The sequence below is a fragment of the Salvelinus fontinalis genome, chromosome 12 (genome assembly GCF_029448725.1).
Source record: "Salvelinus fontinalis isolate EN_2023a chromosome 12, ASM2944872v1, whole genome shotgun sequence".
NCBI lineage: Eukaryota > Metazoa > Chordata > Actinopteri > Salmoniformes > Salmonidae > Salvelinus > Salvelinus fontinalis.
Window position 1 is genome coordinate 40,355,712 of NC_074676.1, and position 17,908 is coordinate 40,373,619.

Consider the following 17,908-nt stretch of genomic DNA (forward strand, 5'->3'; position numbering starts at 1 on the left):
TCTCTCTCTCTCTCTCTCTCCCTCTCTCTCTCTCTCCCTCTCTCTCTCTCCGTGTGTGTTGATCAGATACTGAATCCTCCACTAGATGTCACTACTTAGCCGTACTGTACTGCTATTCATACAGTATCTCCTATAGTCCTCAACTAATAGCCATATCGTTAGCACAGTTTTACATGCAAATGTTATTCATTTAGGTCTACCGCCATTTCTATAAAAAAAACATATGCTCCAATAAGGTCTATTCACATCAAGATGATTATATATCCAATTATTATTTTATTTTAAGCAGCATGTGCGATCATGCTTAGGCCAATCCATGGGCATAGGCCTATATAGTTAAATTAATTCATTTGACTAATCACATGCATACTTTTATTGGTCATTATTGATAATTTGAATGGACGTGAATAGGGCTTGTAATGTTCTTGAATAGGCTTTGCTCACACAGGCTTTCTTTTTTATTAATCTTTATGAAATAATCGACTCTTGTTATATTTCCTTTTTATGCTTTGCTTAAAAATAATGTAATTATACATACATGAGAATGTAGACACGAGGTAGCCTACATTTAAATTACATTTAATGTTGGCCTATGCCTATAGAACGAACAATACGCATGGGCCTTTTCCTTGGAACCTGTCCATCATCTGCTGTTACGTTAACTTCTAAGCACATCAGTTTGCTCACCAGTAAAACGACTCTCCACGATCGATATCTTCATATCCCACCTACCTTTGGTCCCCGGACAGTCATGCTTGCATTGGTGCGGACAGAGACGCATTGACTCGGATACTGCCGACTCAGTGGATGAATCAGATGTCAGTCAAAGGGAAGATGTTGAGAATTGATACATAGAAAATGCTTTAAAATGTACTTTGGAAGCGGAGAGGATGCGGTTGGTTAAGACACGCTTTTCTCCGCATTTTGCGGAAGATGCTGATGTACACCAAGTCCGACCATAAAGGAGTCTACATCTTCTTCCTTTTGACGGCTTATAAGGTAGGTGTAATCAAGAGAATGAAGATCTCTCACTTCTTGTATATTTTGTATTTATCGTCACGAAATATTCCATGTTATTTGGCAATTCGGAAGAACGTGGGTAAAAAAACATCTGTTCAAGTTTAGGAGATGGTTTGATGTGTCTTCAAATTTTTAAAAGGGATATGTGTTTTTCTCTCCCCGACACAGGTAAATGTGAACACAGAGAATGCACACCGGGAACACTGAAATTCCAATGCAGAAATCCTCAGCACTGTTCGGAATGGTGAGTCACCGCCAAACCCCAGTGTATTCAGACTTCACGGGGCTGACTCTCTCCATGTACAGCAGTAAGTCGGACTTCTGCGCCAGACGCATCGGGAATGATGGTTTTGGAACCCAGACCTGCCGGAGCCCACATCACAACCCCAGTCACTGTCCGAGTCCGAAGCGGCTCACCACGCCAGAGGAGCGCTATGGCTCTCAAGAGAAAGGCCATCTGACAGCCAAAGCTACCCGCGCGTGTTTCTCTCTCTCCTCGGAACAAGGTAAAGCTTAACCTATGATTTAACGCGCAGATTAGATTGACGCTACTCTGTATCACAGAATGTATATTAATAATATCTAGATGTTTATAGAAACCATTCGGTTCTTTAAATATACTTTCATATGCGTTCTAAATCTAAAGGTATCATACCAATATTGGGGAAAGGAGTAACACAATTACTAACATAATTTGCTAATATTTATGAGAACAGGGAAACAATTTTTTAGAAGTGTATCAATTAGATCCTCTTATTGTCATTCCTTCCAGTCCTGATAATATTTTCAATTATGTCACATATCCATCCGTTTACTGTGAAATGGTGCCAGTTTCTATCTATTTGGCTACATATGGCATCGTTAAGTGCACTGCCGTCTTGCTATTTGATCCAGATGTACTGTATATTTAGTTGACAGATCCGTGTTTGCCGTTGTGGATTCTACTGTTGATAACCCCCTCGTTAATGAAGTGCCGAAGTCACTGATGTATAGACCTGGTCTTAATAAAGAGCATCACAATGAAAGTCATCTCATTGACACAAAGTGCAGCCACGTGATGGGATTTAAGTGGTATACGTGGAGTAACTGCCAGAGAAGGGAGCACTTTGACTTCCACTCTATGGACTATCAACAGATGGGACTGCACTGATTTTAGAGGAAGTGCCAAGTTCTGATTGAGGAGGACAGAGTTTATGAGTGGATAGCATTTATTAAGCTGTTATAGATCACACTTTTGTTTAGGTACAAACCAACTTTATTAGAAACGTTATATTTGTAAATTATTTATCTATCCTATTAGCACAAGTTTATTTTAATAAATAAAATGTAGGAGTAAATGAATGAGTAAATATTTTTAATAAATTGAGTAAATGTCCTTTGGTGAATTACCTCAACCACATGAGGTAGTTTCATTTCAACCTCAGCTGTACTGAAAGTAAACATTCCTCAGGGCTTTTCTATATTCTCATTTGTAACCTCCTCACTCAGGTTTATAGAGGAGCATAAATTTTCTTCTACATTTTTTTGTGTTGGCTACTGGTATGAAAGCAGTTGTGCTTAATAAAGTAGAGGTGGTATGTACTGTAGCAACAAGTAACCTTGTCTGGGACCCCAATGCTTGTCATAGCTCCTAAATCTAAAGCCTAAGATCTAGCTGTCGGCTAACATGATGATGGAGTGTTGTACAGACAGCCTGATACCCTTCAGTTCGTTACACATGCATACTGTTTGTGTCAGAGCTACACCCCACATATAGTATTATTTGTACTGTATGTCATGTGTTGAAGAAGGCCTTTCTATTGTTGAAAATTATAGAATTTTTCTAATTATATTATTTTGTTTGCTATACCCATTTATTTAATCAGAAATATTTTTTTTCCTTCACTGCGAATCTTGCCCTGGCCTTGAGTGCAGCGACTAGTCTGCAGCCCCTTTCAAGCCAACTGATCGTCTGCTTGTCTGGAAACAACGGTCATATACAGTTGAAGTCGGAAGTTTACATAGACCTTAGCCAAATACATTTAAACTCAGTTTTTAACAATTCCTGACATTTAATCCTAGTAAAAATTCCCTGTCTTAGGTCAGTTAGGATCACCACTTTATTTTAAGAATGTGAAATGTCAGAATAAGAGCAGAGAGAATGATTTATTTCAGCTTTTATTTCTTTCATCACATTCCCAGTGGGTCAGAAGTTTACATACACTCAATTAGTATTTGGTAGCATTGCCTTTAAATTAATTAACTTGGGTCAAATGTTTCGGGTAGCCTTTCAGAAGCTTTCCACAATAAATTGAGTGAATTTTGGCCCATTCCTCCTGACAGAGTTGGTGTAACTGAGTCAGGTTTGTAGGCCTCCTTGCTCGCACACGCTTTTTCAGTTCTGCCCACAAATCTTCTCTGGGGATTGAGGTCAGGGCTTTGTGATGGCCACTCCAAGCCCTTGACTTTGTTGTCCTTAAGCAATTTTGCCACAACTTTGGAAGTATGCTTAGGGTCATTGTCCATTTGGAAGACCCATTTGCGACGAAGCTTTAACTTCCTGACTGATGTCTTGAGATGTTGCTTCAATATATCCACATAATTTTTCTTCCTAATGCTGCCATCTATTTTGTGAAGTTTACCAGTCCCTCCTGCAGCAAAGCACCCCCACAACATGATGCTGCCGCCCCCGTGCTTCACGGTTGGGATGGTGTTCTTCGGCTTGCAAGCCTCACCCTTTTTCCTCCAAACATAACAATGGTCATTATGACCAAACCGTTCTATTTTTGTTTCATCAGACCAGAGGACATTTCTCCGAAAAGTACAATCTTTGTCCCCATGTGCAGTTGAAGACCGTAGTCTGGCTTTTTTATGGCGGTTTTGGAGCAGTGGCTTCTTCCTTGCTGAGCGGCCTTTCAAGTTATGTCGATTTAGGATTCGTTTTACTGTGGTTATAGATACTTTTGTACCTGTTTCCTCCAGCATATTCACAAGGTCCTTTGCTGTTGTTCTGGGATTGATTTGCACTTTTCGCACCAAAGTACGTTCATCTCTAGGAGACAGAACGCGTCTTCTTCCTGAGCGGTATGACGGCTGTGTTGTCCCATGGGGTTTATACTTGCTTACTATTGTTTGTACAGATGAACGTGGCACCTAATTAAAAGGCAGACTAACTAAATGAAGCGCAGAGATATATAAATTGCTCCCAAGGATGAACCAGACTTGTGGAGGTCTACAAATATTTTTCTGAGGTCTTGGCTGATATCTTTTGATTTTCCCATGATGTCAAGCAAATAGGCACTGTGTTTGAAGGTAGGCCTTGAAATACATCCACAGGTACACCTTCAATTGACTCAAATGATATCAATTAGCCTATCAGACGCTTCTAAAGCCATGACATCATTTTCTGGAATTTTCCAAGCTTTTTAAAGGCACAGTCAACTTAGTGTATGTAAAGCTTTGACCCACTGGAATTGTGATACAGTGAATTATAAGTGAAATAATCTGTCTGTAAACAATTGTTGAAAAAATTACTTGTGTCATGCACAAAGTAGATGTCCTAACCGACTTAACAAAACTATAGTTTGTTAACAAGAAATTTGTGAAGTGGTTAAAAAACTAGTTTTAATGACTCCAACCTAAGTGAATGTAAACTTCCGACTTCAACTGTATATATTATATATATTATATTATATACAGTGGGGCAAAAAAGTATTTAGTCAGCCACCAATTGTGCAAGTTCTCCCACTTAAAAAGATGAGAGAGGCCTGTAATTTTCATCATAGGTACACTTCAACTATGACAGACAAAATGAGAAAAAAAAATCCTGAAAATCACATTGTAGGAATTTTAATGAATTGATTTGCAAATTATGGTGGAAAATAAGTATTTGTTCAATAACAAAAGTTTATCTCAATACTTTGTTATATACCCTTTGTTGGCAATGACAGAGGTCAAACGTTTTCTGTAAGTCTTCACAAGGTTTTCACACACTGTTACTGGTATTTTGGCCCATTCCTCCATGCAGATCTCCTCTAGAGCAGATGTGAACGCTAGCGTAGTAGTAGAAGGCTAGCGTAGCAGCAGAAGGCTAGCGTAGTAGTAGAAGGCTAGCGTAGTAGTAGAAGGCTAGCGTAGTAGCAGAAGGCTAGCGTAGCAGCAGAAGGCTAGCGTAGTAGTAGAAGGCTAGCGAAGTATCAAATCAAATCAAATTAAATGTATTTATAAAGCCGTTTTTATATTAGCTAATGTCACAAAGTCCTGTACAGAAACCCAGCCTAAAACCCCAAACAGCAAGCAATGCAGATGTAAAAGCACAGTGGCTAGGAAAAACTCCCTAGAAAGGCAGGAACCTAGGAAGAAACCTAGAGAGGAACCAGGCTCTGAGGGGTGGCCAGTCCTCCTCTGGGTGTGCCAGGTGGAGATTATAACAGTACATGGCCAATATGTTCAAACGTTCATAGATGGCCAGCAGTGTCAAATAATAATAATCACAGTGGTTGTAGAGAGTGTAACAGGTCAGCACCTCAGGAGTAAATGTCAGTTGGCTTTTCATAGCCGATCATTGAGAGTTAGACAGCAGGTGCGGTAGAGAGAGAGTCGAAAACAGCAGGTCCGAGACAGGGTAGCACGTCCGGTAAACAGGTCAGGGTTCCATAGCCGCAGGCAGAACAGTTGAAACTGGAGCAGCAGCACGACCAGGTGGACAGGGGACAGAAAGGAGTCATCAGGCCAGGTAGTGCTGAGGCATGGTCCAAGGGCTCAGGTCCTCCGAGAGAAGAGAGGAAGAGAGAGAGAGAGAAAAATAAGAGAGACAGAGAGAGAGATAGAATTAGAGGGAGCATACTTAAATTCACACAGGACAGTAGAAGAAGTAATGACTGTATTATCAATAGTAGCGGAATAAACTCAGCAAAAAAAGAAATGTCCTCTCACTGTCAACTGCTTTTATTTTCAGCAAACTTAACATGTGTAAGTATTTGTATGAACATAACAAGATTCAAAAACTGAGACATAAATTAAACAAGTTCCACAGACATGTGACTAACATAAATTGAATAATGTGTCCCTGAACAAAGGGGGGGGGGGGGTCAAAATCAAAAGTAACAGTCAGTATCTGGTGTGGCCACCAGCTGCATTAAGTACTGCAGTGCATCTCCTCCTCATGGACTGCACCAGATTTGCCAGTTCTTGCTGTGAGATGTTACCCATTTCTTCCACCATGGCACCTGCAAGTTCCCAGACATTTCTGGGGGGAATGGCCCTAGCCCTCACCCTCCGATCCAACAGGTCCCAGACGTGCTCAATGGGATTGAGATCCGGTTTCGTCGCTGGCCATGGCAGAACACTGACATTCCTGTCTTGCAGGAAATCACGCACAGATCGAGCAGTATGGCTGGTGGCATTGTCATGCTGGAGGGTCTTGTCAGGATGAGCCTGCAGGAAGGGTACCACATGAGGGAGGAGGATGTCTTCCCTGTAACGCACAGTGTTGAGATTGCCTGCAATGACGACAAGCTCAGTCCGATGATGCTGTGACACACTGCCCCAGACCATGACGGACCCTCCACCTCCAAATCGATCCCGCTCCAGAGTACATGCCTCGGTGTAACGCTCATTCCTTTGACGATAAACGTGAATCCGACCATCACCCCTGGTGAGACAAAACTGCGACTCGTCAGTGAAGAGCACTTTTTGCCAGTCCTGTCTGGTCCAGCGACGGTGGGTTTGTGCCCATAGGCAACGTCGTTGCCGGTGATGTCTGGTGAGGACCTGCCTTACAACAGCCCTACAAGCCCTCAGCCCAGCCTCTCTCAGCCTATTGCGGACAGTCTGAGCACTGATTGAGGGATTGTGCATTCCTGGTGTAACTTGGGCAGTTGTTGTTGCCATCCTGTACCTGACCTGCAGGTGTGATGTTCGGATGTACCGATCCTGTGCAGGTGTTGTTATATGTGGTCTGCCACTGCGAGGACGATCAGCTGTCAGTCCTGTCTCCCCGTAGCGCTATCTTAGGCGTCTCACAGTAAGTTATTGCCCTGGCCACATTTGCAGTGCATTCCTGGTGTAACTCGGGCAGTTGCCTCCTTGCAGTATACCTAAGGCACGTTCACGCAGATGAGCAGGGACCCTGGGCATCTTTCTTTTGGTGTTTTTCAGAGTCAGTAGAAAGGCCTTTTAGTGTCCTAAGTTTTCATGACTGTGACCTTAATTGCCTACCGTCTGTAAGCTGTTAGTGTTCTAACGTCCGTTCCACAGGTGCATGTTTATTAATTGTTTATGGTTCATTGAACAAGCATGGGAAACAGTGTTTAAACCCTTTACAATGAAGATCTGTGAAGTTATTTGGATTTTTACGAATTATCTTTGAAAGACAGGGTCCTGAAAAAGGGACGTTTCTTTTTTTGCTGAGTTTAGTAGCCTTAGTTTAGTGGGTAACATTGAGTAATGTTAGTTGTATGGCATCTTTTTTTGTGTGGGATCGCGATAGTGTTTCTGTGGACATGCATATGCACCACCATTCAAAACATCGTTTTTCAGAATAGCTTTCAGTGTTGTTTTTTGTTGTTGTTGCCTTTTACGCAGTTCAGTCTATTCCTTTGGGTAGGGCCTCAGTACTAACCATTATACTCAGGTTGTGGTGTGTTTTATATAGACAGTACATGTAAATGATCTACTGGGCTCATCAGGCTTTAGTATCATGCTTCATTTCAGTCTGATCTTATTTCATACCCCTCTCTCTCTGGATGAGACTATAGGGTCTCACATACCCCTCTCTCTCTGGATGAGACTATAGGGTCTCACATACCTCTCTCTCTCTGGATGAGACTATAGGGTCTCACATACCCCTCTCTCTCTGGATGAGACTATACGGTCTCACATACCTCTCTCTCTCTCTGGATGAGACTATAGGGTCTCACATACCTCTCTCTCTCTGGATGAGACTATAGGGTCTCACATACCCCTCTCTCTCTGGATGAGACTATAGGGTCTCACATACCCCTCTCTCTCTGGATGAGACTATACGGTCTCACATACCTCTCTCTCTCTGGATGAGACTATAGGGTCTCACATACCCCTCTCTCTCTGGATGAGACTATACGGTCTCACATACCTCTCTCTCTCTCTGGATGAGACTATAGGGTCTCACCTGGAATGTTGGAATATTATTTTACATTTTTGCCATAGAGCTTCTCTCGGCGGGGAATTGAGAAAATGGTTTTAGAGTAAAAAGCATACATTTATCAAACATGTATTCAGAGAAAGTGAACTTTTCTCTGTCTTTACCAGTTCTGTATCAGTCTTTTGTCAAAGATATTCAACTTATAGATAGATAGGAAGAATATATTAACTGACAAATGTGAGTTGATTTCTATAGATTTCTTTCCAGACAAAGGGTTTCCCTCACCAGAGTGTTTGAAGAGGCAACACTGCGAGCCAACTGATGCCATAACATATTTCCATGCCTTAAATTCCTCAGAGCCTAATGTAGCCAAACTGTCACTTCATGGGGATTTAATCAGAGACCCTGAGATGTCTGAGATTGGTGTGTTCAATAGAGGATCACACATCAGGAAAGATCCATATGGGCACTCGAGGGGAGACCCAGAGTGAGTGTCAGTGTGATAGTGCCAGACCTGAACTGTGTTTGAATCAGTAGTGACTCCTTCCTCCCCACTAGCAAAATGGAATGGCCCAGCCGGAGATGATAATAAATATGTCTTAGACTGAAGGCCTTATGTCATGAAAGCAGCTAACCGGGTTTGGGGACATTCCTAAGAAAAGTGTGTTGTGCCAGAGGAAAGTATGTTTAAAGTGAAATGATTAAAAAAAATCTATCTTCAGTATGATGTCTTCTGTATTAAACTTTTTGAAAATGAATTGTAATCAAATAATGATGATAATGTTAAACGTTGAAATATATATATATTTTTATTATAGTCTCAGGGGAAGAAAAGCCACAAGGTTTGCATGATATTGATATTGATATTGATGATACCTTGAATAGAAATGTTAACACGGGTCCCAAATGAGTGCACTAAATAAGGGATAGAGTGCCATTTAGGATGCACACTACCTTGTGCATCTGTAAATATCTGTAAATATCAGTGCCCACCAGCAAAGACAATACTTGTCTTGCAACACAGAAATATATCCTCTTCACTGTACTGTTTAAATTCATGGTTTTTTAAAGCTTGTATATTTTACCTCATTTGATACTTTAGTAAAGTTTCTCCTGGCTAGGCCAATGTTGCCGGAGTTTCTATGGCAATGTCCCAAATGACACCCTCATGCGTCCTGGTCCAAAGTAGTGCACTATATAGGAAATAGGGTGCCATTTGGGATGCAGACTATGAGCTTATTTGAGGAAAATGTTTGAATTAGAGCACAGTGCTGGAGTCCCACGCTTTCTCAGATAAATGCAGCGGTCTGTCTGTTGACTCAGCTCGTGAAAAGATGAGTAATCGACTTTGAGTGAGTCTGCGCGGCAGCTATAACATTTCGCATGTACACACACGCACGCACGCACATACACACACACGCACGCACACACACTCACACACACACACACACAATATTTGGTTACTCCATCACTCCGCATGAAGTGGCATTGGCACCCATGTTGAATTCCCAATAACTGACTTAGTTTCCTGTGTTTTTCCTAGCAGACGTTTGTGTCCCTTCGAATGAGGAGTAATAATCTGAGTGTTTATGGGAGAAACAGCCAAACGTTCTCGACCTCACTTTAGTTTGCTACTGTATCATAGAACAGTGACGAACAGTGCTGCTGTTCTACACCACCTCTGGATTCCTGCTCTCCTCTGTGATTGTCTCTAATGGAAGATAACTGCATAGACAAACACCAAGGTTTTGATTCAAATGACACTCTTTCCCCTGTACAGTGCACTTCTTTTGACCAGGGCCCATTGGCCCAAGTTCTGTTGTGAATGCTGCTTCTGCATTGAACGTGAAGATACACTCACACACACCGCTGACTCCTTTTACCAGGATTCCCAGCTTCAGCCCACGTCTCTCCCTGTGTATGACTCGCATGACCTCAGCCGTGAGGCATGGGTAAATGTGACAGGGCTGGGTTGGACGTTGGACGGAGGAGTATAATGTTTGCAGCATGTTCCCTTGATTCCTGAAGCCGGAGTTGATGATGGCTTTGTTGCGGTATTCCAGTAAAACCTCAGACTGACTTGAGAAAAGGAGAGGAGGGAATGTTCACTGATGGAATGAGAGCACTTCCTTAGTCCTCAGAGAGAGAGAGAGAGAGAGAGAGAGAGAGAGAGAGAGAGAGAGAGAGAGAGAGAGAGAGGCAGACAGACAGACAGACAGACAGACAGACAGACAGACAGACAGACAGACAGACAGACAGGCAGGCAGACAGACAGACAGACAGACAGACAGACATGGAGAGATATAGAGACACACACACAGACAAACAGACAAACAGACAGACGGACAGACAGACAGACAGACAGACAGACAGACAGACAGACAGACAGACAGACATGGAGAGATATAGAGAGACACACACAGACAAACAGACAGACAGACAGACAGACAGACAGACAGACATGGAGAGATATAGAGAGACACACACACAGACAAACAGACAGACAGACAGAGAGAGACAGAGAGACCAACAGAGAGAGATAAAGGGAGAGAGAGAGAGATACATAGCTAAAAATATAAAAACTTCTGAAACTTTGCTTATTTCAATTTTGTTAATTGTTTTGACTTACTTTGGCATTCTAAACATATGTTTCCGATGCCAATAAAGCCCCTTTGATTTGAATTGAATTGAGAGAAATAACTTTTAAAAGGTTTGTAATGAAGATGTAGTGAAACACTTTTTACTGTACGATTCATTTCCCAATAGCAGCAGTTCTCTCACCAAGGTTTTGTCTTTGTTCCGTGAGTGAACTAGTACAGTGTGTGTTGTTTTTTGGTGAATCCTCTCCTTAATGTTGAAATGTTTTCATTCTTATTCCGTTAGTGTGGTATGACTCTGGCATGTCACACTAACCAAAGGCATCCTGACTTTCCAGAGCCAGAGCACTCTGCCAATGTAACCCCAACAGTCATTCTGAAAAAATATGATCTGCTTTGAATAAGTGTCGAGATATCTTTGGAATACCAGAGGAAATATGCTTTGGACGTTGGTTTAATCGAGGAAAAACAGCATTGGCTCAGATATGTCATCATAAAATGTATTTTTAGCATGAACCTTGCCTTGAGAATCATTTATAACGTTTTACCCACCCTTTCTCCTCTTTTTCTTGATATGGCGGATTAAATTCCTCCTTTATGTGAAATGGATCTGATTGTTTTGCCTGAACTTCTTCGCTGACTCCTAGCTGAGATGAAAAAGTGATTCACTCTCTCTCGCGCTCTCTCTTGCACTCTCTCTTGCGCTCTCTCTGCCTCTCTCTTTCTCTCTCTCTCTTGCTCTTGCTCTCGCTCTCTCTCTCTCTCTCTCTCTCTCTCTCTCTCTCTCTCTCTCTCTCTCTCTCTCTCTCTCTCTCTTCCTCTCTCACTCTCGCTCTCTGCCTCTCCATCTCTCTAGCTCTCTCTCTCTTCTTCTCTCTCTTTCTCCTCCTCTCTGTCCCCCCCTCCCCCCTGCCCCTCTCTCTCCTCTCTATGCCAGGGTAGGCATGCCACAGCTAACTACACATCCATAAAGCCTGTATTACTCATGCATTTTCAGACGGCAGCGACTGCGTCTCCCCGATCTCGCTGTGTATGACTTAGCTCACGGGTGGCTTTTTCATTTACATCAGGGCTGTGGCACTTGCTGTTCTTGGCTCACCGCTGTCTTGTTTCATCAAAGAAAAATCCGCTGGGCAGTTGGATGGCTGTCCGCCGCTGTGCTGCCCTGGGCTGCGCTAGCTATCAGAGGCCCACGGAGGATGGATGGGTCAAAGGCTGACATCCTGCCGCACAGCATTGTGGGACAGAGATGTGGCCATCAGGGCCTTGTTTCACTTGACCTTAGACCCTCCTCCCTGGGACAAGTCACACAGAACCTGAAGATTACTGCTGTTAGTTGGTAGTCGGCCTCTGTCTCTACTATTGAACATGGGGCTTTGTAACCAGCTGGTGCTGCTCTTGTGCTCCATAATTAGCCTCTATACAGCCTAAGCTTTACCTGTAGTTACTGGTACTGTATTAGCACATTTTACAGCAAGAAAAAGTATGGCCTATAGCTTTTGAAGCCAAACCTATTGCCTAAAACAAGTGAGGAAAGAGCATATAGCTGCAAAACTGAACTCGATATCCATTCCAGGGTACAATACAGTAAGAGTACAGACTCTCTTGTGGTTAGTGTCTGAAACCAACGGCCCTAGTTTTTACAAGGCTGGGCATGTCACCGACTAATCACCAAGCCATTCAGGCTTCATCTGACTGGTAAAAAACAAAACGGGCAAACATGATTCTTGCAGAGCTGTTTTATTCCTTCATTAGTCAAGGGGAGAAATTAGCCAAAAGGCTCAATTTTATCCTCTCTGTTGTTCGTCTGTGCGTCGGTGCCAGGAAGCTGCCATGGGGTGGTGCCCACTAAGCGGACAACGCAATTGGCTGGCCCGGCCCCAGAGGACTATGAAAGACATTATAAAGTCTAATAGTGCAGTTTATATATTTTATTACTGCTCGTTAATAAAAGCCCAGCGTTCTAGAATAATTAGTTATTCTCTAGTCCTTGGCAATCCAATCCAGTCCTCTGCAACATTAAATGACACTCCCAAGCTTGCCCCTGCCTGGACTAATAACCGCACATGAGCAAGCACTGAATTCAGTTTGTTTAGAGAAAAAACACTTTGCTTCTTTTGCAATGCTTTTGAATGATGTGGGCCATCATCCATCCTGAACCAGAGAAATACAAGTTGTATTACTTTACCTTGCTACTTTTGACTAGTACGTTCAGAAGACTGAAGATACAGTTACTGTATGGTCATATCCTTGATTTAAGAACAGTTGACATGTAATGAGTGATAGTGTCTTACCCCCATAGAAGAAGAAAAGTATGTTTTAATTCTTACTGAACACCGTACATGTTCATTCTTTACGGTACTGTGCAGTGTGAGTATGACGTTTTTAATCTCTGTTTTGTCCGTCTGTCAACATGTGTTTGGGGCAAAGGTTTTGGATGACTTTGTTGCTCTCTCCAGTTTAAGAACAGTGTAGTTCACTTTGACAAGTTGTTTGGGACCACACCAAGGCTACAACATTGTCTCTGCCAAAGTGTCAATCCAACCGATGATGCTGCTGTATAAAGACAACAGGCTCTATTCTAATCAAAACGGGTTACAGGTCTCAGAGGAAAAACGAAAAAAACATTATTCTCCAAATGAGCATGTTTGAACTAATGTGATGCCCAGTTTCTATTCGCATCTTATAGTGGAGACTGGTTTATTTATTTAATGAATCCAAATGCAATCTCGCATTGCTCACTGTCTCGTAGTCTCGCGAGAGGAATTTTATTGTTTGACTTCTACCCGTTTTACTCAAATAGAGTCCAATGGTAAGACTTCTGTCACGTAAAATACTAAAAGCTGGAATACTGAAAAGGTGTATAACTGTATAAAAGTAGAGTATCACTGTATACAAGTGGAGTATAGCTGTATAAAAGTGGAGTGTAACTGTATAAAAGTGCAGTATAACTGTATAAAAGTGGAGTGTAACTGTATAAAAGTGCAGTATAACTGTATAAAAGTGGAGTATAACTCTATAAAAGTGGAGTATAACTGTATAAAAGTGGAGTATAACTCTATAAAAGTGGAGTATAACTCTATAAAAGTGGAGTGTAACTGTATAAAAGTGGAGTATAACTGTATAAAAGTGGAGTATAACTGTATAAAAGTGGAGTATAACTGTATAAAAGTGGAGTATAACTCTATAAAAGTGGAGTATAACTGTTTTATAAGTGGAGTGTAACTGTATACAAGTGGAGTGTAACTGTATACAAGTGGAGTGTAACTGTATAAAAGTGGAGTATAACTCTATAAAAGTGGAGTATAACTGTTTTATAAGTGTAGTGTAACTGTATACAAGTGGAGTGTAACTGTATAGAAGTGGAGTGTAACTGTATACAAGTGGAGTATAACTGTATACAAGTGGAGTGTAACTGTATAAAAGTGGAGTGTAACTGTATACAAGTGGAGTGTAACTGTATACAAGTGGAGTGTAACTGTATAAAAGTGGAGTATAACTCTATAAAAGTGGAGTATAACTGTTTTATACGTGTAGTGTAACTGTATACAAGTGGAGTGTAACTGTATACAAGTGGAGTGTAACTGTATACAAGTGGAGTGTAACTGTATAAAAGTGGAGTGTAACTGTATACAAGTGGAGTGTAACTGTATAAAAGTGGAGTGTAACTGTATAAAAGTGGAGTATAACTGTATAAAAGTGGAGTATAACTGTATAAAAGTGGAGTGTAACTGTATAAAAGTGGAGTATAACTGTATAAAAGTGGAGTGTAACTGTATAAAAGTGGAGTATAACTGTATAAAAGTGGAGTATAACTGTATACAAGTGGAGTGTAATTGGGAAGTGGGGTGACTGCCGGCTCTATCCAGGTTAATCCTCCAGTAGTGTTGAACTGGGACTAGGAGACAACTGGCAGCCCGGCCAGATGAACACTGGGGTTGTGTCCCAAATGGCACCCTATTCCATATATAGTTCCCTATGGGCCCTGGTCAAAACTAGTGCACTATAAAGGGAATAGCGTGCCTTTCGGGACGAATGCTGCGATGTTAATAAAGTTTGGGGGCTCCATGCCAATGCTGTGATCTTCTGGTAGGATCTGGGTTATTTAGACAGACCTCAATTAGATTTGAAATGAGACTCCGAACAGGAGGGTTAATATTGAAGTAGGGGAGAGATGCCACAACTTGATAATTTCCCACGATGGGACTCTGCCTCTTCTCCTGCCTTAATGCTGTACATTGTCTTCGCTCTCCCAATTGTCGGGAACCCAGAGGAAGAGATTGGCTTTGTCCTAAATGGCACCCTATTGCCTGTATTGTATACTTCAAGAAATGGGATTTTATTTTGGACGGACCCTTAGAGATGCTCTTGTTTCCTCTTATTTTGGGTCTGCGTTATGCCAACATACAGCTCCCAGAACAGGGCAAGTGATCCACTTTGAATAAGATGGTTCTGATTCTGATGTCTGTCAGATGTTGTTTCTATGTTAGTGCTCTGTGGGCTTCTAACCAAACTCACTTGGGTGTTAAAACAAGACTGGAGATCATGACTCAGGATTTTTTTTGCTTTTACACCGACGTTGCCGACTGTTCTCCCGGCGATGTGGGCCTGATCTCACACTCTGGAGTTGGAAACCACATCTCACAGATGAGCTGCGTTCTCATTCCAGAAGTTTCCACTGGAACCGGAGAGGCATCATCATATCACTCATCTGTTTGGCTCCCTATACTTACGCTGCCTCGGTAAGGGAAGGCTCTAGGGCTGATGGTGCATTTCTATGTCATCAATTTCTATCTGACACAGGCCAACCTTCCCAGCCAATGGAAAGTGTTTTATAAGGGATGAGTGAGATAAAAGCTGCTATATCATTCAACTTCTGTGATTGATATCGAAGATAAACTTCATATATGGTGAACCTCATTGGAATCCATGATGATGTCGTAGTGTTCTTGGTACATATGTGTTTGGGTGGAGTTGTGTTTGGGTGGAGTTGTGTTTGGGTGGAGTTGTGTTTGGGTGGAGTTGTGTTTGGGTGGAGTTGTGTTTGGGTGGAGTTGTGTTTGGGTGGAGTTGTGTTTGGGTGGAGTTGTGTTTGGGTGGAGTTGCGTCACGCAGAGTAAGCCTGTGCTGGGTTTGCATCACCTCCTCATTTACATGGTAAGCGTTTCCCCCAAGGCTCAGCAGTCTGTTTAAACTTCTAGAAAAAAAGGTGCTATCTATAACCTAAAAGGGTTCTTCGGCTGTCCCCATAGGAGAAACCGTTGAAAAACCCTTTTTGGTTCCAGGTTAAACCCTCTTTGTTCCAAGTAGAACCCTTTTGGGTTCCGTGTAAAACCCTTTCCACAAATGGGGTCTACATGGAACCCAAAAGGGGCCTACCTGGAACGAAAAAGGGTTCTCCTATGGGGACAGCCGAAGAACCTTTTGTAACCCTATTTTTCTACTTAATGCAAACATCATGTAAGACACTTGGGATTTCTAAGGGGGTTATAGTGTTGGCAGTTACAGGAGAGAGCTGGGTTTAACGTGTGTATGGAGCAGAGCTATGGTAGGAACATGAGAAGGACATGTACATGAACACCGAATGTGACCAGAGTGATGTGCGTGTATGTGTGTGTGTGTGTGTAAATCTGGACTGGTTTGTGTGTGTGTGTGTGTGTGTCAACCACAGCCTATATTGCCTTGTGTGTGTCTGTGTCTCTGTATTTCAGTGTGTGTGCATTCTGATATGTGTTTGTGCCCTACTCCCATCACTCCTGAAAATAACCACAGTATATAAATCTGCTGTGAAAAAGAAACGAGCCAAAGTTTGTGCAGAAACTGAGCCTTCCTCTGCAACAATAGGTCTCAGTCTCTCTGTGTTAAAACCAAAATACTGCTGTATTCCCTGTGAAACTCAATTGAAATCGTATCCAGTTGTCAAACATGATTGTACATGTAGCTCTATTTGTCACAATTACCGTACTGACACAATAAAACCGATCGGTTGAAAACTGATAATTTTCTTGAAAATATATTTTGTCAAACAGGTTGATTCTAATCATGTTTTCATAATGTTTTCCTTCACTTGTACACCAGATCCCAAGTGACATTATGAAGCACTGTAAGATTCATGAGTAGTAAAGTTGCTTCGAAACATTCTTATAAACTGGGTGGTTCTAGCCCTTAATGCTGATTGGCTGAAAGCCGTGGTATATCACAGGTATGACAAAACATTTATTTTTACTGTTCTAATTACATTTGTAAGAAGTTTATAATAGCAATAAGGCACCTCAGGGGTTTTTCTTATATGGCCAATATACCACTGCTAAGGGCTGTATCCAGGCACTCCACGTTGCGTCTCTCTTTCTCTCTGTCTGTCTTTCTCTTTGTCTGTCTTCTTCTCTGTCTTTCTCTTTGTCTGTCTTCTTCTCTGTCTTTCTCTTTGTCTGTCTTCTTCTCTGTCTTTCTCTTTGTCTGTCTTCTTCTCTGTCTTTCTCTTTGTCTGTCTTCTTCTCTGTCTTTCTCTTTGTCTGTCTTCTTCTCTGTCTTTCTCTTTGTCTGTCTTCTTCTCTGTCTTTCTCTTTGTCTGTCTGTCTGTCTGTCTGTCTTCTCTCTCTCTCTCTCTCTCTCTCTCTCTCTCTCTCTCTCTCTCTCTCTCTCTCTCTCTCTCTCTCTCTCTCTCTCTCTCTCTCTCTCTCTCTCTCTCTCTCTCTCTCTCTCTCTCTCTCTCTCAATTCATTTAAATTTAAAGGCTTAATTGGTATGGGAAACACATGTTAACATTGCCAAAGCAAGTGAAGTAGATAATAAACAAAAGTGAAATAAGCAATAAAAATTAGCAGTAAACATTACACTCACAGAAGTTCCAAAAGAATAATGACATTTCAAATGTCATATTATGTATATATACAGTGTTGTAATGATGTGCAAATAATTAAAGTACAAAATGGAAAATAAATAAACATAAATATGGTTTGTATTTACAATGGTGTTTGTTCTTCACTGGTTTCCCTTTTCTTGTAGCAACAGGTCAGACATCTTGCTGTTGTGATGGCACACTGTGGTATTTCACCCAATAGATATGGGAGTTTATCAAAATTGGGTTTGTTCTTTGTGGATCTGTGTAATATGATGGAAATATGTGTCTCTAATATGGTCATACATTTGGCAGGAGGTTAGGAAGTGCAGCTCAGTTTCCACCTCATTT

General features: G+C 41.7%; 1 protein-coding gene across 1 annotated transcript in view; it reads left to right on the forward strand.

Moving 5' to 3' along the window:
• Window positions 1–699: 699 nt before the first annotated feature.
• The window catches only part of LOC129867409 (zinc finger protein GLIS1-like), a 157,375-nt gene continuing 140,166 nt past the window's right edge, over window positions 700–17,908 (forward strand). Inside the window, exons 1-2 of the mRNA XM_055940787.1 lie at window positions 700–999; window positions 1,189–1,526. Coding sequence (XP_055796762.1) covers window positions 1,208–1,526 — 319 coding nt within the window. The 5' untranslated portion in view covers window positions 700–999; window positions 1,189–1,207. The remainder of the gene's footprint in view (window positions 1,000–1,188; window positions 1,527–17,908) is intronic.